Raw genomic sequence first — 26300 nt, forward strand, 5'->3', positions numbered from 1 at the left:
GTGATACTTTGAGAATTAAGGTTGCTCAATTAAAAATAAGAAGACAAAAATTGCATAACTACAATACTTGAAAGATATAAATTACTCAATTAAAATTTAAAAGTCTAAAATCGTAAAATTATTATACTTGAGAAACTAAAAATGCATTTGTCTAAATTTTTTAAAAACCCGTGAATAAGTACTTCATGCTTACATACAATATTAAGAAATAGGTTCTAAGTATGTATATATATTTTTAAATAATAGATGATAGAACATTGAAACATGCTCGATAGAAAAAACCTAAGTTAAATTCCATTTACCTTGTATGTCATTATTCCAATCCTTTGTAAGAATTACATGTAATATCGAACTTATAAAATGAATTGGATTCATTGTTGCTTGCTTCACCTTAACTGTTATCTTAACAAATAAAGTCATGTCTTAGGGGAGTGACATTTCTCTTCAACATGTCTATGAAATTCGGAAAAATTCAAACATCTCATAAATAAAGGGTTAGGAATTTATTGAACCATCCACACTCTTTCGTGGAGAAACTTGAACTTAATTCCTATAGTGATGAATATAAGTGCAATTAAAATTCTTTTCATACAACAGTAATAATAAAAAAAATTATCTTGTTAAGGCTGGTATACAAAAGGTTAGTAATTCAAGGTCACCAAAAGAAATTCAATTGGTGGTATATTTCTTTAAGTTAATAGTCAGTACACAACGTTGAGATAACGAAAGAAATTCCTTCCCCACCAAAACCTATGCCTATGCTCACACTATGTTTTTCTACAAAAATGAGGATTATACAACAAATTCAGCCACTCCCATGGTTCTCATCCATATTTTTCTTTCATCCACTTCGTGCTTCATTTGTACCAACCAGCAAGGAAATACCTCAGCATGAAACAGAAACAGCACGCAATAGCCTGTTCAAAAGGAAAAGAAAACCAGATCAATGTTGTAAAAAATTCTAACCAGAATAGTAGTTTCTGGTACATATTGAGGTTGTCTCTTTTGATACTATAACCAATGATTAATATCCTGCACTTTTTTCCTCTAAACGGTATTATAGGAGTCAAATTCAACAAAATAAAGCAAGTTTATTATGAGCCTGTTTGGATAAGTTTTTCTAGAAACACTTCTAGGAAAAAAAAATTAAAATTAAAATTAAAATAAGTTTTTCCATAAGCTAAAACTAGATTATGCATGAGTTAAAAATAAGATTTTGGAAAAACTAATAGAAGAGAGTTTCTACAAATTAATTTATGCATAAACTAATTTCAGTTTATGGAGTTTATTTCATCTTTCTTCTTATTTTAACCTCCTAGAAGTGCTACTGAAAAAGTTTACCCAAACATGACCTATATAGAAAAAAATAATGCAGGCTATAAGAATAAAAAAGAGGTGGGAATCACCTGGAAAGCGAGAAGATAAATACAAAGTGCCTTTTCGGATTTCCGGCCTAAATTTCTTAAGAAGAAGTTGACAAGTGTTCCATCATTTGTCCCAGTCAGTAGCCCAGTTTGAGGGTCAAACCTGAATGAGTACAAGGTACATGAGGTTTCAACCAAACAAGTACATGCAAAATGCAAGATGTCTGAAACAATCATTAGAACACATATATCAATGCCTACCTTGGAAGACGATGACGTGGGCACGGAATATACCCAGAAAGCTGGAGGAAAACATATTTTATGTCACAATGCTCAGAAGAGTTTTAAATTATCACAAATTTAAAATGTGAATTGGAAAGATTCTGTTAGTCTCAAACCTGGGGGAGTGACAGTAGAAAGTTCAAGACTTGCGGTAGGAAGAAAATCAAGAGTGTTTCACTGAAGCAAAAAATTATTACCAGGAAATCAAAATCACAGAAGACAAGTTCACAAACATAGTGGAATGGATTCACACAAATGAGCTAACAGTTAACAATGTACTATTATTGTTTTTCTCTAATCAAGGATTCAACATAAGATCCTAGTAGATGGTTAATCTGGTCTACTACTAAAAGCTAACATTTGAATGTTGAAATGGCTCAGAAAGTCATTATTAGAAGCTTTCTATTCTTTAACACTTTATTCAAGAACCATGTCTATTTATAAATATATTACAGAAGAAGGAAAAGATTTCATTTCAGGAGGAGTCCTTGGGGAAAAAAGAAATAGTTATTTACTACGGTGGAAAGCAATATTCCTTGAGGATGAATATAAACCTCTCACAGTTGGAAGGTTATTAACACAAGATCTACGTTTTATTGTTATGGTTGAGATCAAAATTCTATGGTCCATTTGTTTGCAGTTTAGGTATCATGGAGCTACCGTTCAAAGTGAAAAATGGTAGATTTTCTTACAAAATGCAGCAAAATATTCACCAAATTACTTTTAATGAAGTGGAAAGGTTGAAGTGAGACCAGAAACGGGAATCATTAGCAACTTATGAAAATGACGATTGACCATTATAATTGTCTCTATGATTGATCCTTTAGAACAGAAAGCAAGACTGGAGGTGCAAATTTAGAGTCCCCTATATATCTATACCTAGTTTGCACCAAAAACAAATAGACTAACCAAATTAAGATTATTTTTTGATAAAAGTAAGGATTTACCTAAAATGGCCTAAAATACCAATCACAGCCATAGTCATCCCAGCAAAGTAAGTATATGTATCACCAACAAAAACTGAAGAGGGATACCTAGAAATAGAAGAACAGACTGTTAGTAAAACTAGTCTTGATCACTTGAAAATGGTTCTCAAACAAAATGAGAATGATAATCAGTGGATACCAGTTGTAAGAAAGTAAAGCCAAAGAGGTAGCTAGCAAGGGCTGAACTAAGTAAATAGAGAATGCATGTGCTTGCTTATATTCAGGATCAGTTGATGCTCCAATTTGCATAATATTGTGTATCAGGATCTGTACATCCACAGTATATCAATTTCCATGACCAAAGTGGATTTTGTTAACTTTTACAAGCTTTGATACTTACAGCTGATGAGATAACTACTGTCTGCCCAACTTCAAGGCCATTAAGCCCAGCATGTATATTGATGGAATTTGTACAGAAAACAGCCAATAGCCCCATATATAGTTTATATATCCACCCTGCCTCATAAAACAAAGTCAAAATAGTGAATCTTTACGGTAATCACTAACTTCTCAAGTGTCATTTGCATAAAGGTACAGAAAGCTTACCAAGATCCAAAATCTCTATCCCAATGTGTGGGACAAGTGGCTTTGGTATAACTATAGTTGTGTGTCCAGCATATGCCATTAACAAAGGAAGTGCAGCAATTGATGGGAGTAGTAATTTTCTGTTCTTCACAATGACATTAAATCAGAAACGAGATTATTCTAAGATTAGTTAACAAGCACAAATCCAAGAAGAAAGTATAAAAACTTATACACTCACACTCTCCATGGGACATCAAGGACATCATCAACAAATCCTAGCAATGTCATGAAACAGATGCATGCTAACGCAGCATTGTATTCAACAAGCCACTGCAAAATAAAAAATAGTTTATAAATACAGTGCTTCATTCTTCTATACCTGTTTGAAGATATTAGTGTCGAACCAAATAGTCAGATTTACCATATTCATAACTTACAATATATACTTACATTTGAATCAGCTGTGAAGTTAAAATACTGAAACAGGATTGTCACAACCAAGAAGACAATACCAACAACTATGCCTAATGACTCAGGCCTGCGAAGAAAAATGTAGCATAGTTAAATCATAGTCCAAAATTTTTTGAAAGCATATTACAATCCTCCCCATGCATGCATAACATGACACAAATACATAAATACATAATGAATTTAGTATTTAATAAATCCTAGCTAAGGTTTTGTTCTCTACTTATCTTCTTTAACTGCATTTTCATAGCTTTTAACAATATACGCCAATAATCTTTCTCTAAATCTTTTCAATTTAACTCTCTTTTCACTCTTATACACCCAAACATTTTGATCTTGTATGCAACAAGTTCCAAACCTAATAATTGATTATTAAATTAAACCATCAGCCAAAACTACCCATTTGTTGATGTGAAATCCATATTCTAATAACACTTCCACTTAAAATCTAAACTGAAAATAATATTGACTAAAATTTATTAGATCACAATTTTTTTAAGTCTTACCTTTTATTTAATGAGTCTCCCTTGTGATTTGAAATTTCTAAACAATAATAAAGAGTGTGTCAGGAATTATGTTGCTAGCGCTCGTCTTAAAGAATTCCATTGACAAAGGAATGGAGGATAAATAACATAAAATCAATTCAACAACTAAAACTATAGAACGCAAAAACAATCTGCAAGCTACAACTCATATATCCGTGTTTACCACTTTATCAAATGCAAGCATTTCTCTGGTACATAGCAACATCATAAAGGTTTCAGAACACTAAGTATCACAATTCAATGCCCAAAAAGAGAGAACCTCGTACTAGTCAACATCAACTCACAAAAATAAATTAAAAAAAAAAAATCCACCTATTGAACAATCCATGAACACCACAACAAGTACATGATAAAAAAGGAAATTAACGATCACATGGAATAGCACAGTAGAACATAAATCTCTCAAGCGAAGAAGAAGCAAACGAACACCTACTCAAACTGAAAACTTCCTCCCAAATCCAGCCAAATGCTCAAAAACCCAGATCTCGAACCAAAATCCAAAGCAACCCCACTTGATAAAATATAAAAAAGATGAAAATTTGATCAAGAAAAAGACTCACACTTTGACATTTCCCTGAGGGGTGCCCTTCTTGTTGATATCATACCCAAAGAGGTTCCGCTTCTGCACGTATCTGGACGCAACGGGGATCATCTTAACGGTGAGGAACAATCCGGCGAGGCTCATTCCGGCGTTGATGAGGATGGATCTCCGGAGGTCAGATTGGATGGGGTAGTGGAAGAAGAGGAGGTACAAGTAAGGGAGCGAGAAGAGAGAGAGCTTCAGAAGGAGACCCCATTTGGGAGGCGCAATTGGAGGGTCTGAGAAAATGGGTTTTTCCTTAGCGGAAGAAGAAGAAGAAGAAGGGGGTGGCTCTGCTGAAGAGAGTCTCTTGCGCGCTCCCATTGTTAAGGTTGTTCTGTTTTCTTTCGCAGGCTGCTGTGGGAGATTTGTTATGCTCTGCTACGCTCCATGTTTTCTGACTATTTTCCTTTCCGTCTTGTTGCACACTCGTCACTGCGCCAATCAGATGTTGCCAATTCATCACGAGGGGGCCAACGTGGAATTTTACCTTTTATGTTTTTTTTTTCCCCTCTGTTAGAGCGATCATGTTTGAACCAGAACACCAATTTTAAATTTTTTAACATTAATTACTTTTATTGTGAGAAAAAGAGAGTTGATTTCAATATATTTAACTATTATACTTTTTAAAAAAGTAATTAAATTTAATTTAATTATGTAATTATTTTTAACAAAATTCGTAATAATTTTTAAATAATAATTAAATACATAAATCAAGTGATAAGCTGTTAGAGTATAACGTATTAGTATTTGTTAAGAGATAAAAGTGTTTATTTTAGCATAAAAAGAAAAAGTGATGGTGTAATATTCATATATCTGTCTGTTGTAACTGTTTCTACCCTAAATTATAATAAGAAATTTTTGTATTGAAGAATTAAAAACATTTTAATAAAAACAAATTAAACTTAGTCATTTTAGTAAAAGGGTTTACAAAATTTTCATAAATAAAAATATTGAATTAAAACATAATTAAACTCTTAAAATAATCAAAACAAGATACAAATCACTCATTTACATAAAATCTATTAAACTAAAAAAATATATAAAATCCTCTATCTTTGATGCCACACTATAGAGTAAGATTTCATAATTACCATTAGGTTTAAATATGTTTCTAGTTCCTCAAATTTAAGATAAAATTATTTTTTGTCCCTCAAATTTAAAAAGGTTATTTTTAGTTTTTGTAATTCTTAAAAATCTTGTTTTAGTCCTTTAAATCATCAATAACATATCGAAAAGTGATAAATTAAGACAATTATGCAATATTAATTAAATTTATTATAATGTTTTCACTAACAAGGACATCAATAGATAGGTTTTATGCAATAATATTTAATAAATTTTTTAACAAAATTTGAATATAAGGACTATAATAAGATTTTTTAAAATTACAGGGACTAAAAATAATAATTTTTAATTTGAGGGACTAAAAACAAATTTATCCTAAATTTGAGGGACTAAAAATATATTTAAACCTTACATTAAAGCATTAGACATCACCTCCATAAATTTCTCCTCTTGTATCTAATCTAAAACGTAAGTGACAATCAACCCGAACACATACAACCAACAACAAACAAATAAGGAGTGAGAATACATTTCATCCATGTATAGTCCATATAAGACATAATGATAGTTAAACGAACATATATCATAATTCAAACTCTCATATACATATTTATATTCATCTCCACATTTAAGGCAACACAACTCAATACACCAATTCCACTACAGTCATTTATCATCAACAACAATCAATTGCAACTATAACATATAGACTCGTGCAAATGCATAATCTTAATTTTGCATGCATTTGGTACCAATCTAATTTTCATCATCGTCAACTCAAGATAACCTAGGAGCAATGGGACAAAACCACCCCATATATAATAATCTCTCCATCCATCCATAAATTATGGGACATTTATTAGGGTCATGTCAAAGTATTATAGTTAGGCACAATTACCTTTCATTCCCTTTAGAGACTCCCAACCATAACAATCCCAAGGTCTAGGATGACATTTGAGACCTACTTGCACTCTTGTAAATCAAGTTGTCATCAACACCATCTTATACAAATATCATCATTATACATCCTCATTATTCATTCATAACATATTATAACATTCATCATTATAACATTAACATCATCAAACCTCAAATGTGAGACCTTCTACCCCGTAGACCATAATACTTGAAATAAATAAAACTAAATCAAAAAGTCTATTATAAATGAAAATTGTTGTGTTATAAAAAGTACCACATTTTAACTTACACAAAACCAATTTAAAATCCAATTGATAGTGGGACAAAGGAAATAACAATTGTCTTAAAACATAACAAGAGAAAAAAGTAAATTCTAGCTAAGTCCTAATGTCACATTCTATCATAACATAAACCTAACCATAAGGATTAGGCATCATTATCAACATTCTTAACATCTTGATGTAAATCACCTACAACAACATACCAAAGAAACAACACAAAACAAGGGAAATAAGAAATATCTCACTCTAGTTCAGTGTAGAATGCAATCGGACAACCAAACACAAACAAGATATACATATATACATAGCATAGTTAGATTAGTGACAATAACACACTTCACTCATTCATGACATAATATTTAAATGACAAATAATATTAAGATGTTTATGCAATGGACACGGACTACATATTATCATGCATGTGACACTAGTAAAACATCACACGTCACATAGTGTATTGCTGCTAGCAACACACATAGAATAGTCTAGGAGTACATGTCGGATAACACTTTTAACACACTCTTACTAGGAGAACATATTACCAAGGCCTGGTTGGGATGATTGAGTCATGCAAGATACACCCATGCACACAAAGGGTGACATTGGGAGTTCTAAACCAAGCTATCTCCAAGGACCAATGATGGAAACCTTATGGAGCAACTAGATTGATATGGTTTCTCCTTCAAGTTCCTCCTTATATCTTTGGTTTCTTGGCACTTCTCAATCTTCTTCAAGGTCTCTAACGGAGGTAGAGACCTCTAGTTTCATCTTAGAAGGTGAAGAACTCTCTTCAAGTAGTGCCACTTCAAGGTAGAAGATAAATCACTTCAACTTTCACCACACTCTTAAGAAGAGGATAAGAGAATTGGAAGCAAATCAAAGAGAGAATTTAGACTTTTGAGAGAGAGAAATCTAAGCAAGCAACTCAACAATCTCATACAAATGATCAAAAATGAGTTTTACAAGAGAAACAACCTATATATAGTGGTGGAGAAGCTTCTAGTGCAACTCAAACAAGGTAGAGACAAGAAGGGGACACTTAGATCTAAAAGAGCCAATTATAGGGTGTCACTAAAGACCCAATTGTTAGCTTCACCTACACATTTGCTATTTATTTTGGAGTATATTGATATTGAGTGAGCCTTAGTGCCTTGATCTCTCTCCTTAGTCACTTGGTCTATTCGATCATTTCCTTTTTTCTCTCTACCTTGAGTGATCAACCTTAGAAGTGGCCTTCATCCATCATGAAGTGAGCTAACCCTTAGAGTACCTTTCAAGCCTTTCATCAAACACCTTATCTCCACAACCATTTGCGACCAACATATTTATCTAAGTGCTAGAAGACTTGAAGAATCATGATTCTTGGAAAAATGGAGGCCTTCTATTGGTAGTTCTCATCCATCAATGGTTGAAGGATTCCATAAACTATTTTTCACAAATTTTACTTTTGCCCTATTTAGAACAAAATTCTCTAGTATGGCATCTTTAAATTATTTCAACGAACAAAACTCCATTCCACGTTTGAATTTAACCGAATACGAGTATAGGTATGGATAATACCCTATTTATTGAATTGAGTACGAGGACGAGATGAGTATATACATATCCATCCTATACTTGTACTTGCTTTAAACTTCTAAAAACTTAATTCTTTTTAGAATTTACTTGATGTAACTTTTACTCTATTTTAAATTTATTTCAAATAAAATTTAATTAACATAATTTTTTAGCAAATATAAAATAAGTACGAATATACTTGATACTCGATAGATACAGAGATACAAATTTCATATTCAATGAGTATGGGAATGGGAATGTGTATAAAAGAAGAGAATAAAGATAGAGTTAATAATAATGAAACTCATACTTATCTCGCTTTATTATCATCTGTACTCTCGATTAATAAAATAAACGCGTTACACGTTAAATGGCAAGAATAAATTTTAAAACGAAAATTTTATGAGGAACCAAAACTGGTAAAAAATATTTTGGATGGACTAAAAACAAAATTTTGATAAAAATGAGAAAAAAACATATTTTATCTCAAAGGTTAAGTTTATACGGAGGATTAACTGTATAGTAAAGGAAAAAGCACTATACTAAAATCCAATATTTTGGGCATTAATTCAAAGAGCCAGCTTGGAAGCTCTCTTGCTTTCAGTCATCGCGATACAATACGCACCTTCCGACTTTTCTTCTTTCTCATCGGTACTCCAAAACCCCATAAACGTTTCAGGTTAAACCTTTTAGTTTTTTGCCTCTTCTTTTGTTCTACCACGATTGCACACTATATGTTTGATGAAAAGCTTGAATGGCTCTGCAGCATGTAATTTTGATTGTTCATTGCTGGTTCTTTATTTAAGGGCACGCTTTTCTTATATATTGTTTAGCAGGTTGAACATAGTTGGTGAATCAATTTTCTTTCTAGATTTCTACACCTTCTACCCTCCAACTTTTCTTCTATCTCTTCAATACTCCACAACCCAATAACGCTTCAACTTTCAAGTATCAACATTTTTTTTTCCATTGTAAAATCTTTTTTTTTTTTTTCCCTTTCTGGGCTGAAAAGGGTTTAACACAGGGAATTTCACTGCCAGAAACGTTCAACATTATGGCGACTGAAACTGACTCTAAAGATAGCTCTCTCGTCCTGCTCAAACAAGGAGCTGAAGCTGTAAGTATAACTGTAATCACTCCCTGGATTTGTAGAAGCAATTAACACCTACCATTTCCGTAAAATTTCAATCTTTTTCTTCTTTTATTTCTGCACCTACTTTATTAGTTGTATGTGTTACCACACCATGGGTAGCAATTGATTCTTATCCTTTGCGTAAAGTTTCATTTTTTTTCTTATTTACATGTTCTTACCCACCTTTTTGGATGACACACACACACACACACACATATACTTTATTTTTGAAATCCTGGTTTATCTTGTTCTGCAAAACCTTATGCCTCTTTTCATATTCCTTTTTATAGAGGATTTTTGAGTCTTCTTTTGTGGGAAGGAGGTCTGTTGTCAAGGAACGTTTCTCAAAGAAGTACAGACATCCAACTTTGGATTCCAAATTGACACTCAAGCGCTTAAATGCGGTCAGATTTAGAAGAAAAAAAATGTATTTTTTCAATATTTAACATTTTTTTTAGTTGCATTTCTTGTTTCACCAGCGTGTATTCGTAGCAGGAGGCGAGATGTATGACCAAAGCAAGGAAGCTTGGGGTTTGTACACCCGTGCTGTATGCTGTGGATGCTGTGTTGCACACTTTAACATTTGAGTATATTAACGGCCCTTCAGTCAAAGATGTATTTCTTGAATTCGGGTCAGGTGGCGCCAATGAAGAGAGTCTTGACAAAATTGCATCCCAAATTGGTGTTGCAATTGCAAAGCTACATGATGGTGGTCTTGTTCACGGTGATTTAACAACATCAAACATGTTACTCAAGAATGATACCAATCAGTTGGTGAGTTCATTCATGTCTTCTTAGGTCCTACTACGTCAAATTATTCTCCATTCATGCCATGCAACAGAAAAAATATTATCAATTTGTGTTACAGAAGTCAAGTGGATTTTGTGTAGGTTCTTATTGATTTTGGCTTGAGCTTCACTTCAACTCTACCGGAAGATAAAGCTGTTGATTTGTATGTTCTGGAAAGAGCTATTCTGTCGATGCATTCTTCATGTGGAAATGTGGTAAGCTAACTTTTCGTTTCCCCTAACTGTCATCATGCCATAGAAAATTAAGGAGATGAAAACAGGGTTTTTACTTGTCTGTTATGAGAATTTGAATTGGAGCACACTCGACAGAGTCAGTGGTAAAAGATAGCATGTAACATAAGTCGTGGTACGTGTTACCTTAAGTTTTCTGTCCAAATCAATCTTAGTACACTAAGTTTAAAGCCTTAGACATTGCATCTTAATTTTTATAAAGTTGAACCCTGGTTAATATTTTAATTAAAGCTGACAATGGAGAGATCTTCTGCTATGCTTGTGATGATTATTTTTGGCAAAAAAATCACCAATAGAATAATAAAGGCTTTTTTCTATTTTCCTGTTTTCTAATTGTTGTTTATTCTAATTTTCTGTTCACAATCAAGATTTTAAGTTTGTGCACTAAAGTTGATTTGTGCAAAATCTTAGGGGATAAATTTATCCCTTTTCACCAAGTCAAATTTGAATCCTGATGATTGCGAGTAATACCATAGGATAATAGGATATGACATGTTGGGGCTAAAGGGATAAAAAGTATTGAATAGGATAAACTTTGCATTTCACGAATGAACTTCTCATTGATCAACAGTCAAGCTTTCCTTTGTGGCCAAAGAGGCTGAGATTTACTTACACTAGCCCAGAAATCATTCTAGTGAAAGGGACTGCAGCCTTATTTTTCTATAATATGGTGCTGAGACAAACAGAAGTTTTGAACAGATAATCAGTTGAGTGACTTATGTTAACTTTGGATTTTGTCTGGACAGATGAATCAAATACTAGCTGCATACCGCAAGTCATCAAAGCAGTGGTCATCCACAATGAACAAGCTGGCACAAGGTTAAATCCTCCCTCTTATACTTGTATAAATGTAACATTTTCTTCAACACCTTGTACTTACTTCCATACATTTTTACAACTTGTAGTGCGGCAAAGAGGACGGAAGAGGACCATGGTTGGATGAAGCTTTCTGAATTTTGATTTCATTATTGACATATAAAAGAGATGACAATTAATGAATGTTACGTGATTTATCTTTATGTTTTCTCTCTATTTTCGTATGAATTTAATTTATATACATTGTCAATATAAACTATTTTTATGCAAATATCCAATAAGATTTGACCATTTTACCACATTATCTTATTCATTAATTGGGTGAAAACATTCAATGACCAACTATTTCTAGGCTTAAATGTTGAGTTTTTTGGGTGAAAAATAATTCTACGCTTAAATATCGGCATTTTTCGGGGGGTGGAGGATATTTCTAGGCTTAAATTTTGTCTTAAAACATTTCTAGCTAATTAAATATTACTAGGGTTAAATATTGATTTGTTGAATTTCCAATATTCAAGTTATACATAAACCAACTTCTGATTAAATAACGGATGAATTGTGGATGTTACAAGTTCGAATTGTTCTGGCTGTCATGAAAATGATTAGTTTGCTAGAAAGGAAAAGGGATGATGTAATTTAAATAAGTTGTACCTGAGATAAATCTAATATAAAAATAAAATAAAATGAGTCTGTTCGGATAACGTAGAAATGTTTCAGAGTTTCTCTATTAGAAATAAAATACTTTTAGTAAAGAAATTCTTAAAATACTTTTTTGAACTTGTATTACAGGTTTAATAATCTGTTAATTAGTGATGCAGATCTCATATAAGAGATCAACAATAGATGATTTTCAAAATGGGGAGATATTTGGCTAGAACAAGGATCAAGAAACTTCAAGAAGATTTTACTTAAAGGCTCAATCGAACAAGATAAGCAATGATTACAATAAAATAGAAGGGAAGGCTCATTAATTGGAGTCAAGTTGAGGAAGAAATCAAGTCGATTGAATCTGTAATGGCTCTGACAAATTTGTACTACATGTACTCCTTGCGACAACAAAAAAATATTGAGTGGGAAAGAATGTGTCACGATCGAGAACAATTCTGTCATGTATGTGATTCTTGCGACAAGAATAATTTCTTAGTAGGGTCACTCACAGTTTTGTTATTTTTGGGCCTATTGGACTTAAGTTGCTACTTAAAACTTATTTATACTCTTGTACATGTTCGTGTAAATACTCCTTGTAAACACTTCTTAGTTGATTAACTTTGGTTAGTTAGTGTGGTTAATTAACCATTATAGTTAGTTTTATTTTAGTATGTATAAAAGGCAATCTCTCTAATTGATTTCATTATTATTCATTCACAAAAATCATTCAATGAAAATTATATTGTTTCTCCTTTCTTCTTCTATGAGATTTCTTTCTCAAATACAATCTCATTGTTTTAATGACTGTCACCGTATTTGATATGGTGTCAGAGCTCTGTTGCATTGCTCTTATCCTTTCTTGATTTGTTTTGAGTTGTTCCTTTCTTGTTTCGTTGTTCTTCAATTGTTCATCATTTTGGTTTGTTCCTTTCTTGGTTCGTAATCTTTCTCCTTTCCAATTTCATTATTTTCTTGGTTTGTATACCTTCTATTTTACACCATGAGTGGGAAGGAAGATCGACAAACTCCATTGAACCAATCTTTAAATGTGCATAGCCCATACTACTTGCGTCCAGGAGATAACCTTGCTATTTTATTGGTCTCACCAATGTTGGATTCGAGCAATTACAATTCTTGGAGTACATTGATGATTATGACGTTAACCATGAAGAACAAGGCAAATTTCGTGGATGGTTCTATTCAATGACCTACGAATGATAACTCGTTACATACAACATGGAAACGAAGTAATAACATGGTTATTTCTTGGTTAGTGCATTATGTGTCTCCATCAATTCATCAAAGTGTCCTTTGGATGGATGATGTGAGAGATATTTGGAAAGACTTGAAATCTAGATATTCACAAGGTGATTTGTTGCGAATTTTTTAGTTGCAACTTCCATGTGACTAGGTGATAAATCTGTCTTTGAGTATTTCACTAAATTGAGAGTGATATGGGATGAACTTGAGAGTTATAGGCTCGATCCTAAGTGTACTTGTAAGAAAAAATGTGCATGTGATGCTCTAAAAGTTGTTATGGAAAGGAAAAAACAAGATCAAGTGATGTAGTTTCTTGGAGGCTTGAATGAACCTTTTAGCAATGTGAAGTCCAACATACTGATGATGGACCCTATGCCTGCCATTAGTAAGGTGTTTCTTATGTTGTTCAACAAGAGAGACAGATTATTGGCAGTGATATGCATTCAAGTTCTATAAATAATGCAACCTCTAACAAATCCAATGTGTCTTGTACTTATTATGTAAAGGATTATCATATGGAGGATAAATGCTATAAGAAACATGGTTATCCTTAAGAATTTGGACCCTCTAGAGGAGGTGGTAAAAGTGGTTTTAGCTGAGGGAAACTATGCACTCATTGTGGTAATACTGGACATACTATAGATGACTATTACAGGAAGCATGATTATCCCTCAGGCTTATCTTTAATTTGATGTTCATTGATCGTTAAATTTTGACGATATATAATAATCTATCATTACTTTAAGTGGAGTGATATTTAGTAACATGACATATATTAGAACTAAAATTCCATTTTTTTAAAATAAAAAAGATAAAATACTTCTATTTTAAAATAAAGAGATCAAAATTCTAAATCAACAAAAATAAAGAGACTAAAAAAGCAATTTAAATCTTAATTATTTAGTAAAGTGTTTTTAAGACTAACTAATACAAACCTAAGTCAGTTCATAAAGAATGGATCCATCTGAAATGGATTCAAATGATCACTATTGAAGAACAAATGAGAAGAAGAAAATTCAAAACAAAATAAGATGAAAAGATGACAATTTGGATTAGATTAATAAGTTCAAGGAGGATTCCATACAAAAATGATCAGTCGTTGATAAAAACCAAGGTTTTTAGTAAGAATTAAAGTGAAACACTCCAGTTCTTTCTCAAGCAAAAATAAGCTAGCAAGTAGTGGTATGCTAGGCTATCAACTTTCCTTACTTCTCATGGTTACAAACAATGCTCTACTAATTATTTACTATTTTTTATGCGTAATCTCAATTCTTTTACTACATTACTAGTATATGTGGATCATATAGTATTGGTAGGAAATGACTTGGCTAAAATTACAAACATTACTCAATTACTTGATGCTGCTTTCAAAATTAAAGATTTTGGGAGATTTGAGATTTTTCTTGGGGTTTGACGTTGCAAGGTCATCATCTAGCATCAATCCACCCCTTCCCCCAAAATAAAAAGTAAAAAATAAAAATAAAAATTAGAAACCTCAACTTTGTACTGGAACAACATCTTTGTTGTGTTTGGATCTGGCTTTTTTTTTTCGAAAGACAGCAACCTCATTTCTTCCGGCAAATTTGAGCTACCTAACCATCTGATTAACACATTAACTACATCTTGAATAATGTCACTCAGACTTTTATTAGAGCATTTCCCTCCAACATATGTTAAACTAAATGTTAGGGGCTTCCAAAAATATGAAACTCAACATTGTCAACATAAATATGCTCCCTTGTGAAGGCTGAGCGATGTTGTATTCAAGGATTAAGTTAAATGTCCCACATTGCTTGACTTTTGAAATTTAAAATGCTTAATTACTGGGACAAAACTTAGATATAAACTCATAGATGTTAATTTTTGGTTTTTTTTTTTCAATCAAAATCAGAATTTCACCGCAACAAAAGTAATCCATGGAATAAAAATTGGCATTAAAAGAATACATAGATTATCAAAATGAAACTACAATTCTAATTAGAATAGTGTAGACATAAACCTGTATATAAGTTTTATCCTTAAAATTAATTTCATTAACTTTTTATGCGTAAATAGTGTCCGCTTAAAATACAGATTGACTACGAAATCAGTCAAAATTGAGGATACAAGAGGTGAATTGGACGCTCTAAACTGTCCAATGTTATATTCCCTCAATTTGAATTATTTGTTAAATGACATATTTTTTTTAGTGAGACATTAAAGGAAGACCACATTTAGCGCTCGTAGACCACTGCTTTTGTAGGGGTGTTTCAAATTTCTACAAGTTCTTTTCATTAAAATAACAGGGACTCGATTCTCTGTTCAAAGTTCTGTTAGCCTAGTCAAAATCATGGATCTAGCATGTACAAGGATTGCAGATTTTTCCAAGTTGAAGCAAACCAGACAAAAAAGCAAAAATCCCTGCTTGCAGTAAATACTAAATAGGCTTGCCCATAAAATTACAATAGCTAGCAACATTGGCTACAAGCTCAAACACGGTGCAGAACTAAAGCTTGACAATAAGGCCAATGGGGCAATGATCACTACCAGCAACATCAGGAAGAATGTATGAGTCGTGAACTTTATCAGCAATGGATTCTGAGACAAGGAAGTAGTCAAGACGCCACCCTGTTTTAAATTTTGAAACAAATCATTGAGACAACAGAATAAAGTTTAAGGAACTTGAGTATTTCATTATACTAATTGCAGAAATACACACCAAAACCTGTGTCATGTTATGTACTTTCTCATAAGTAATTCTCATAACTTGCAAATTTCAATTACAAAATCTTAGAAATGAATGCAGGAATTTGTTTTTGAGAGAAACAGTAAGGATCCCCCACAGGGGTGAGAGCCTGGCTGGGTGGCTTACAGCATGCAAAAGGAAGGAAGAACACAACCACAACCACTACAATGCATAAATCTATCCCCAGAACAGAAGTTGCCAAATGGAAACTCCTGCTAGGAGCAAACAAATTGGTGAACATATGCAAAGGGGTAAAGACAGAAGTCAAAGAACTACCATGTGAGCAAAATTTGCATGTGCTTGTGCCCATATAAACTCTTAAAACAATCATGTAAAAGATAAGTGAAGCAGTTGAATTGAAATTAGATTTTTATTTATTAATAAATACACATAACACCACTAGATTCTACACAAACAACATAATATATAATAAATTAATTTTAGGTGTGCTAGAAATACCTCTGTTAGTCTTGCGCCCACCATGCCGGTAACCCCAATAAGTATATCCAATAACACCAGGGTGCTGCCTTCTAAAGGTATCTACAAATCCCCTAGATAAGAAGTTTGTTGCAAATGATTTCCTCTCTTCATCTGTAAACCCAGCGCTTCTCTTGTTACCCTGTGGATATAAATAATTATCAGTACAGAATCTACAGATTATTTATATTAACAGACAGATTATTCATTTAAATTCCAACTTCTTTTTATCTTATACACATTCAAATCAAATAGCTAACATGTTAGGCACAAAAACCATTTATAAATCCAAACGAGCAAGAAATGGTAATGCTCTTCTAACTTATAGTAAGCTACTATCCTACATACAACGTTGCTGTAATTCTCACAGTATAGCACTCAGGATATTTGCTATTTTATAGTCTTATATTCTTGATGTCCTTGCTAATTCTACCGCATCTCCAAGATACTACCAAGTGACGTGATTTCCTAGGAACACTTATCATAAGGACAACCCATAATGGTGCTATCTCATAGAAATCTATTGAGGTCCAATAATTTCAAATATTTTTTTACAATGGATTGAAGGCCTATTGACTAGAGCAAGAGCTAAGAGTTAAAGAGATTTTATAAAGCATTGTCATGAAGTTGCAAGACAAAGAAGATTTAGCTGAACCAGAGCCTAAATGCCTAATCCGAGAATCGTTAGATTTGATATTTTCAGTCAGTCAGCTTCAAGACAACAATTTAGAGAGAACAATAGAGATGCAACTGTGTGATGGACTTTATTTGAGATGATTACTCAGTTTTTGGGCTGAAATGTTTATTAAGCCCAGTTTATTATTTCAAATGTAATTTTCGTACTAATGTTTACTTTAAAAAAAAATCCAAACCATTATGATGGTTAGTGAAAAGTTATTTTTAGTGGAAAATAAAAAGTTAAGTGGGAAACAATTGTTAGTGGAAATTTAATTCCTAGTGGAGTTCTTAGTATAAGATAAGTAACTTTCCACCGAGAACTCCTTTTGGAATTAAATTCCCATTAGCAATTATTTCCCACTTGACTTTTATTTTTCTCTATCCCACTAACTATCATAATTTAAGAAGCCTAAAAGTACTAAAATATGACCTAGAAAATATCAAAACTACTGAACTTATTTAAATGAAAAAGTGGAAAATATACATTTAAAGTTCAGCTCACAAATGCAGGTGTTTATTGTGCTCTCGAAACTGTTATGTTTAATTAGCTAAAAATTTCAAATGTGACCATTCTTGGATAGACATCCTGTTAACCTGAACCTTCTTTATCTTACAACTCCATGACAACACTTTGATAAATCCCTTTGAGAGTATGTTTGGGTAAGTTGTGAAAATTAGATTATTTTAATAATTGATTATAATTAAAATGAAATTTTGTTTGGGTAAATTTTTTGAAAAGCAATTTTAAAATGTTTAATTTTGTTTGGATACAACAAAAAAAAATCAATTTTTATGTAGTAAATCAGCTTAAAAGGGAAAAAAATTGTGGAGAAATAATCATAAGCTTCAAATTTTAAGCTTCATAAAAATAACTTGTTTTTCAAGAAAAGAAAACTGTTTACAAATTTAAGTTGTTTCCCAAACACAACTTTTTGCAAACAACTTTTTTCCTCAAAGACAACTGAAATGGGATATTTATAATTGCTCTAGTCAATGGACCTTCCATCCATTGCAAAGAATAGTTGCAATTATTGGACCTTGATTTATCACTATCTAGATAACATTTCCAGTTCTCTCTCAACAGAACAAGAATGTCACCAAGGATACATGTTAGGTCTTAACATAAGTTACCCTTGACACTAGGAGAGAATTGCGCTTTGCTATTTGTAATAATAATATTGATTGGAGAAGCAAACAATGGCAAGCACCCTCTAATCAATAAATGCTGACAGGATGGTTTGGCATACTGCATGTCTTGCTCTCACTAGTGAAAAGGATGAGACTTGGAGTATCAGTGATCACATCAGGCCACTTACCTTGAGACTTAATCAGTCACCTTTTCATTAGGGAATTTCAAACAAATTCTAAATGATCAAACACAGAACACTAACAGGTTAGGACTGACTCAGTAAACACCTTTAAATATTTCCATGTATAATTCTTCAAAATTGAATTATAATTGAATTGAAGTTTGACAATGCATAATAGCTTCTTGATTACTTCTATTTTTATTCTTCCAAATCGGGTAATTTCTACCAGAAACAAGTGCCTGGTTTTACTGGTACTAGTTACTACGGTCTAGATGTTTTATGGTCTTGATAGAGAATATAAGATCTGAAACACTTACAGCAGGGTTGTATATGTCGATCTCTTCATGAGCACAGTTTAGATCACCGGTCAAAATTACAGGTTTTGACTTTTCCAGCTCCTGTATTCAGCAGAAAATGAATCATGAATCCTAATAATAGATAAATGACAACAAAATTCTTTTAATGCAATGTTGGTATTCCTTCTGAGAAAATAAAATTTACCCAAAAATAATAGTAAGCAGTGACCAAAGAAAGAAGATGGAAAAAGGGTATACACTATACAACATTGAACATCATCCTGCTCTTCAATCTTTTTGTTAATATAAAGAGTGACGCATTCCAAACACCATTTTAACATTTGGGCTTAAAGGACAACATTACTTGGCTTTTCAAATATAGAACTACTAGGTAAGAGAATTTGTTACTCTAAGATTGCAAAGCACTAACGTGTCAACCAGAAAAAACTATACACACCATAGTTGAAGCTTAAACAAAGAATCATGCTCCAAATGCCCAACATCATGAGAATTTGGCAAGCTGCTTAATAAAACAACAATAATAATAACATTACAAGTTCTTCCGGCAGATGCCAATATGAGAAAAAAAAGAGGCTAAATAAATTACACTTTTGATCTCTTTATTTTTATCAATCAGCAATTTTGATCCTCCTATTTAAAAATAGACACAATTAGACCCCCTATTTATAAAAACACAGAATTTTGGTCCAACTGTCAATTTGATATTCGTTGATTGTTAAATTTTAACATTATTCATTGACATGTCACCACTTAAGTGATGTAATACATAATAACATGACATGTAGAAATAAAAATTAAAAAATAATATATAAAATATCTTTGCTTGTATTCATTTTAACGAGTGATTAGTATTTATTTTATTAATAAATCTTATTTATATTCTTTTTTTGTTTTTTTTATCTCCAAATGTGATGTCATGAAATGTTACAACAGTAAGTATGAGTAACTATAAACGTTAAAATTTAACAATTAATAAATATCAATTTGATGAGAGGACCAAAATTCAGTATTTTTCAAATTATGGAAATTAAATGTCTATTTTAAAATAGGGGACCATAATTGTAGATTGAAAAAAATAGGGAGACCAAAATTACAAATTGAAAAAAATAAAGGGACCAAAAATGCAATTTAGCCAAAAAAATTATGTCTGTTGGTGTATAACCAAATTCAAAACATATGACAATGGAAAAGAAAAAGCATAAGAAGGATGGTGAATTCTGGGAAGACAAGAAAATATATTAATATCAAAGGATATATATATATATATATAACAACACATTAAGCCGTATCCTACAAGGTTAGGAAAAGGAGCCATACATACTTTCAAATAATTGCTGAGAGATGGATCCCATTGAGTCACCCTGTAAGACTAGATTCAATACAGAAAGATTGGTTGGATGAGGATACATTTTTAAGAATAAAATGGGTATAATATAATAAAAGAAAAGTAATTTAATAAAAGTACCAGTCTTTTCAAGCCATCTCCAGAATTAGGGACGTATCCACTTATCAAATAAAATGTATCAAATTCAACCGTCACAAGTCTACCCTCACTATCATGATCAGATATACCTAGGCCATATTTAACTGAAAGTGGCTTTATCTGCCAGAATTGAACAATTAATATTAGACACGGAATTATTAATGTGAACACTATTCTTGCAATTTATAAAACGATAATGGTCAGGCTATCAAACAGAAAGAAAACCATGTCAGTCAGTATAAAATAAAATAATTAGTATTTTAGCTTGGTTGTGAAAAGACAAATTATTACTTAAGTAGGAAACAAGACAAATTATTACCTCAAGTACATACAAAATGATTTTTTCCATTATCATTGTCTCATTGCCAAAAAATTTACTAAAAAAATGTATACAACACATCATCACATAAAAATTATGCAGCATTAAATATTAAGTTGCCATAAAATTTAGATGAGTAAATTGTACAAGTAATATCCATTACTTTAAACAGCCTTTTCTTCTGAAAGTAGAAAATATAATTTTATACTAGTGTAAAAAAAAACTCCGTGCCTCTACTATTTAAAAAAAAATAAAAAAATAAATATTTCGGGTTAAATAGTAGTGGTGGGTAATTAATAATTGGAATAGTTAACTTATGTGAGTTGTTAGAGAAGTAATAGACATGATTATCACATTTGTATTATTATTTAAGGATAAAATAGTCTTTAAAAGGTGGAGACCAAAAACTGTTACTAACAAAACTATTCCTTTTATCTATAGGTATAGATTATATGTTAAAAGTTTCCATTAAGTATGAATTTCCAGGAAGAACACAGTCAACATACCCTTGAGATAACTGCTGTTCCAGAATAACCAAGCTTAGAAACACTGCATGTCCAAAAGCTGTTCTCATAACCATCTATTAGACGCTGTTTGATTTCCTCAATATCCTTCTCCTGTTAGCAAAACCAGAGAATTCATAAATGTGAGAGAACATGAGCACTGTGAATTTTCATACAAACATCATCATGGTTGATACTGTAGCTTCTCATTATTCACATTTTTCACAATTTTTAAATAAACATTGTTTGCTACAATGAAACAGAAACGTTGGTCTAGTTCTATTATACTAATTACCCTTAAGGTTCTTCTGCTATAGCAGACAATTAGTTGAATGCTCAAGACAACAAACCAGTGAAACACCTCAAAACATCAGCCTTTTTTCAGTCACTACTCACTACTCTACTGATTTTGTTGATTTGAAAGAAAACAGGGCTGAACTGTTGAAAGTCCATCTTTTATATCATAACTTGCCAATTTATGGATTATACTGAGTTACAAGTCCAAAATATCCTACAAGGCTACAACTAGTTCTGGAGCTTTCAGTTACTACTCTACTCATTTAAGAGCTGCTACCATGATTGTTGAAGTCAATGCCAAGCTCAAGCTCAAACCCCCATGTCAAGTTCAATAAGCAAGCAAGACTCAACTTTTAAGCCCCTAAACAAACAAGATATACATTCCAACAATTTTCTCCTTCACTTCCCCCAAAATAAAGGTTCTGCAGACCCTTGCAAATGTATCTTCCATAATTGAAGGAGCAGAAATCAATTTCTATAGAGAAGAAACTAATTGATGGAACAGAAGGCATTGACAAAAACGATTGAGGGAAAAGAGAACATGTATCATCTATCACAAGATTTGTTGAATCACAATATCTTTTGTGCTACTATCTTAGAGAATAGAATAAAGTTCTTCTTTTCATTACAATCAGAAAACTTTCAAATTATTAACCTTACATTATCTTCTTGCAAAATTAAAATAACTTGGATACATAGGTATTTATAGTTCCATAACTTAAAAATGTTTCAGTTTAGGTTTTTGTCCACCCTTCTTTATTTTCCCCCAAATTATATACTTTTATTTTACTTGAAGAAAGTATCTCTATAAATACAAAACCAATTCCTAGCATAATTCTCCAGCAACCATCATAATTTACATAATTTAACTACAATATAATCCAAGAAGCACTTATAAGCTAGCAAAAATAAAAAGGAAAAAAGAGAGAACTTTGCAACTTTTCTCCACACGTCTTACAAAAATGAAACTGAGTACTGTTGGAAAATATAACTCCAAGGCATAAAATGACCAGCAATATATATTCTACCTGCAGTTTAGTCTCTTGCAAACACAATACATCAAAGTCTTCCCTTTGGGCAAGTTGAAGTGCCGAGAATCCTTCTAATTTTAGCAATGCTCTCAATCCATTGACATTCCATGACAGAAGCTTGACAAATTTTGTATCCTGAGCGAGTGGTGGAGGTCTCATAGTTCTAGGATTATAAGCAATCCAACCTTTTTGAGGCTTCTTGTGGGCAAGAACTGTCCATGGCTCAGTTTGAATAGTATCTGTAATGATTTCATCTGTCTGTGCAACAATGCTAGCAATTTCAGAAGATACTTTTCTCTTTGCCCTGGAACGCTTAAAATCTAGAAATAAAAACCAATATAATATTGATCGTTAGTTAAATGAGCAACACTTGAACCAAAATTAACAACTCAAAAAAAAGTGTTTACTTTTAGATGAAGAAAGTTAACAACTCTACATATTCTATGACAGTACCTGAATCCCCTTCTGATTTCAATGAAACTTTCTTCTTGGTCGTCACTTTAACAGTTTTTCTCTCAGATTCTGATTGTTTTAACCTTCTCTTACCCTGGTTAATTTCAAATATCTCTGCAGTTTCATTGACATTTTCAACATGGTCTTCATCCAATACCTTTCTAGCCTCCGCTTCTACCGATGCATTTTCAGAAGAAATTAATGGCCCTTGTTCTTCTCCTACTTGAGAATCTTGCTCTGCACATGAAGAGATCTTCTAACATTAGAATTACACAGCTTGAGCTAGTTTCTAAAGAGTGACATGAAGGTTAAGGAATCAAGGAAGAGACTGTTTGGAGACAATAATAGATGTCAAAACAAAGAATACAAAATCTTCGTCCCCCCAGAAACACTAAAAGCCGAAATAATGCTAAGAGGAATGTATACCACACATGTTATTGTCCATGAAACTCTTCAAGGCAAACAAAAGATCATCTTTGCGACCTTTTGCAGGGACCCTAAATATCCTGAGAATTCAAACCATTCCCAAAATATAAACCATCAAGAATATTGCATATTACCAAAACTAAAACAATAGGTAGCTACTAGGTAAAGAAAATGCACATATGCTTACTTCAATGTTTTCCGGAGTTCCTGAAAACTCATTGTGTCTAATATTGTTGGGTCATTTCTTAATCTCTCAATCTCAATGGAATAGCTATTAACATCGTTCTCCTACATTATCAATTTATAGTGAAAAAAGGGGAAAATAAATAAATAAAAGAGGATTGCAATACTCAAAGGAACATAACAATGACAAAGGGCAATACTACTGAAACATCAATTAGACCTCAACAACACGCTTCTTGGAACCAGGGCTTGCCTCCAACCCTTTACGCTTCTTGTCCTCAACAAATGGTGACATGGGTTTTGATGAATTTGAAAAGGGTCTTTTAGACCCCATTGCTTTCACAGTTGAACAAACCAATGTCTTAGCATTCAAACGCTTCTGAAACACTGTAAAGCTACGACATTATTAGTCAGTTGAAGTACCCCAGATGAATTTAGATTCGATTTACATGTTCGAACAAGCATGGTACAACATTTTGAATTTATTTAGAGAATATTTAAAAGAAAAAAAAAAAGGAAAATTAAAAATGTCACCTTTCCTGCAAAAATACAAAAAATAGCTTTTATTTTTTAATTTACGGTGGGTTTGAAATGTGGAGAATTAAAAAGAAGCAAGGTGCAAAAGAAACCTGGTGAGATTGATAGAGGTGGTAGACACAAATTGCAGAAGGTGTTTCATGTGAGGTAAGCACCGAATAGAGAAAGAAGGAACCGCCAATGAGAAATGAGAAAGAGCACAGAAGTGAAAAGAGGAGAGTATAGAGAAATATGAAAAGAAAATTCATTTTTTATTTTTGCTAAATTGTGTTTTAATACCAGAAATTTCGCAATCATCTCAATAGTTAATAAATTATTATTATTATTATTATTATTATTATTATTATTATTATTATTAGGCTAAATACCTATTTTGGTTCCTTATAATCTTTTTTGTTTCAATATAGTCCTGTTTTTATTTTTTATTTCAATTTGGTCTGAAACTAATTAATTAGTTTCAATTTGGTCCCTAATAAATTAATTGGTTTCAATGTGGGACTTCCGTCCAAATTTCTTTAACGGAGTTAACTATTGGCCACGTGGATGCCACCTAGATGCATAGGTGGATGCCACGTGGATGAATTTTTTTTTAAAAATACCTGGAACCAGAACGGCCCATTCTGAATCCAGAACGGGCCGTTCTGGATGCGCTTTTGGTGTGTTAATTTTGCATCGGAAACAGGCCGTTCCAAATGCAAAATTTACACACAAGAGTACACCAGGGTGTGTTCTGAAATCAAAACGGCCCGTTCCAAAACTGAGAATAGAATATTATTTATTAATTTTATTAAAAAATGTAATAATTTTGAAAAATATTTTTTTATGGTAAAAATTTTAAAATTACTTATTTTTATAAAATATAATTGCCTTATAAATAGAGTAATAACTTTTTCTTTTTCTCTTTCTATCTGAAGAAATATTTAAGTGTCACTTTATAATTTTTTGTAACATATTTAAAATTAGAGGAATAAAATGATAAAAATTAATAAGATAAACATAATAAAATTATTAATTTATTTTCTTTTAGTGTCCTCTAAATTCTTACATTCATTTAAAATAAAAATATTTTATATGTTAATTTGAATTAATTTAACGAAGTATTATATGATTTTTAATTTTTTAAAATTTTTTATAAATTTGATCTATACATGAAAAAAATTTTAATTTAACAATTAAATTATTAAAAATTTGATATAAAACATTAATTATTAAATAGAATAAATCTGTCAAGACTTACTATTGAAGTAAGTAAATTTTTTCTTCATTAAAAATGAAAATAATTTACCACAAAATAAAAAACAATTAAACAATAAAATAAAATATAAAAAAAATATTAATATATTTATTATATTAGATATAATAGCATAATTAAAATATAATTAATAATGTCATTTCATCATTTACTGTATAGTGTCATTTCATCCTTTACTGTATAGTGTCAATTTGGTAGTAAGTGGTTCATCATTTAGTGATACATTGCGTTATCCTTAATAATACATTGTATAGCCTAACTGTTTAGCAATTGAAGTTATCAATTTTCATTGACAATATTACCAAATTTAGTGTTTGAAATGCTTTGTACCTTGGGTCTTTTTCCTTCCATGATTCACAACCGTGAACTATAATCATTGATCGTTTATGTTTAGCAGTCTAGAACTAGAACGGCCCGTTCTGAAACCAGAACGGCACGTTCTGAAACCAGAACGGGTCGTTCTGGTTGCACTTTTAGTGTGTTAATTTTGTAACTGGAATGGGCCGTTCCGGATGCAAAATTAACACACCAAAAGTGCAACCAGAACGGCCCATTCTAGTTTCAGAACGGGTCGTTTTGGTTCCAGGTGTTTTCAAAAAATTGGCATCCACGTGGCATCTACGTGGCATCCACCTATGCATCCACGCAGCATCCACGTGGCATCTACCTATGCAACAGTTAACTCCGTTAAAGAAATTTGGACGGAAGTCCCACATTGAAACTAATTAATTTATTAGGGACTAAATTGAAACCAATTAATTAGTTTGGGACCAAATTGAGACCAAAAATAAAAGTGGGACTACATTAAAACAAAAAAAGATTATAAGGGACCAAAATAG

General features: G+C 32.0%; 3 protein-coding genes across 13 annotated transcripts; 1 reads left to right on the top strand and 2 right to left on the bottom strand.

Annotated features, from left to right (window-relative positions):
• Window positions 1–641: 641 nt before the first annotated feature.
• LOC109804673 (uncharacterized) lies at window positions 642–5137 on the bottom strand. The gene is made up of 11 exons (XM_020366507.3): window positions 4731–5137; window positions 3608–3695; window positions 3396–3487; window positions 3179–3297; window positions 2973–3088; window positions 2772–2899; window positions 2594–2680; window positions 1763–1823; window positions 1626–1666; window positions 1407–1527; window positions 642–917 (listed from the first exon to the last, which is right to left on the bottom strand). Exons 1-11 carry the CDS (start codon window positions 5072–5074, stop codon window positions 858–860), a joined length of 1257 nt encoding a protein of 418 aa, XP_020222096.1. The 5' UTR covers window positions 5075–5137; the 3' UTR covers window positions 642–857.
• A 3901-nt stretch (window positions 5138–9038) lies between these two features.
• Window positions 9039–11861, top strand: LOC109816759 (uncharacterized). Of its 10 annotated transcripts, none has more exons than XM_020381909.3 (8): window positions 9040–9253; window positions 9408–9522; window positions 9615–9691; window positions 9997–10110; window positions 10202–10480; window positions 10597–10710; window positions 11493–11565; window positions 11652–11861. In XM_020381909.3, exons 3-8 carry the CDS (start codon window positions 9629–9631, stop codon window positions 11687–11689), a joined length of 681 nt encoding a protein of 226 aa, XP_020237498.1. In that variant the 5' UTR covers window positions 9040–9253; window positions 9408–9522; window positions 9615–9628; the 3' UTR covers window positions 11690–11861. The 10 variants fall into 10 exon arrangements, with proteins under 10 accessions (XP_020237513.1, XP_020237498.1, XP_029125029.1 ...); XM_029269196.2 differs by having other exon boundaries at window positions 9411–9522; window positions 9599–9691; XM_020381896.3 differs by having other exon boundaries at window positions 9411–9522.
• A 3843-nt stretch (window positions 11862–15704) lies between these two features.
• ARP (apurinic endonuclease-redox protein) lies at window positions 15705–24441 on the bottom strand. 2 transcript variants are annotated; one of them, XM_020382390.3, is made up of 12 exons: window positions 24302–24441; window positions 23893–24059; window positions 23677–23777; window positions 23490–23569; window positions 23064–23300; window positions 22608–22930; window positions 21286–21396; window positions 20443–20580; window positions 20299–20346; window positions 18978–19058; window positions 16655–16814; window positions 15705–16077 (listed from the first exon to the last, which is right to left on the bottom strand). In XM_020382390.3, the coding sequence occupies exons 2-12, from the start codon at window positions 24004–24006 to the stop codon at window positions 15956–15958; spliced, it is 1515 nt and encodes a 504-aa protein (XP_020237979.1). In that variant the 5' UTR covers window positions 24007–24059; window positions 24302–24441; the 3' UTR covers window positions 15705–15955. The 2 variants fall into 2 exon arrangements, with proteins under 2 accessions (XP_020237979.1, XP_020237967.1); XM_020382378.3 differs by having other exon boundaries at window positions 23893–24067; window positions 24302–24437.
• Window positions 24442–26300: the final 1859 nt, after the last annotated feature.

The sequence above is a fragment of the Cajanus cajan genome, chromosome 7 (assembly GCF_000230855.2).
Source record: "Cajanus cajan strain Asha chromosome 7, NIPB_CcT2T_4, whole genome shotgun sequence".
Taxonomy (NCBI): Eukaryota; Viridiplantae; Streptophyta; class Magnoliopsida; order Fabales; family Fabaceae; genus Cajanus; species Cajanus cajan.

Excerpts from the sequence above, each read along its gene's own strand:
- LOC109804673 (XM_020366507.3), bottom strand. The coding sequence starts at position 5,074 with ATGGGAGCGCGCAAGAGACTCTCTTCAGCAGAGCCACCCCCTTCTTCT. Across the intron at positions 3,298-3,395 it reads CTTGATGTCCCATGGAGAGT|AAAATTACTACTCCCATCAA; the intron begins GTGAGTGTATAA and ends TGTGAAGAACAG. Across the intron at positions 1,528-1,625 it reads CCACGTCATCGTCTTCCAAG|GTTTGACCCTCAAACTGGGC; the intron begins GTAGGCATTGAT and ends GTACTCATTCAG.
- LOC109816759 (XM_020381939.3), top strand. Across the intron at positions 9,692-9,996 it reads TCAAACAAGGAGCTGAAGCT|AGGATTTTTGAGTCTTCTTT; the intron begins GTAAGTATAACT and ends TCCTTTTTATAG. Across the intron at positions 10,481-10,596 it reads AGAATGATACCAATCAGTTG|GTTCTTATTGATTTTGGCTT; the intron begins GTGAGTTCATTC and ends GATTTTGTGTAG.
- ARP (XM_020382378.3), bottom strand. The coding sequence starts at position 24,351 with ATGAAACACCTTCTGCAATTTGTGTCTACCACCTCTATCAATCTCACC. Across the intron at positions 22,931-23,063 it reads GAAATCAGAAGGGGATTCAG|ATTTTAAGCGTTCCAGGGCA; the intron begins GTACTGTCATAG and ends TTTTATTTCTAG. Across the intron at positions 16,815-18,977 it reads TCGACATATACAACCCTGCT|GGTAACAAGAGAAGCGCTGG; the intron begins GTAAGTGTTTCA and ends TTATATCCACAG.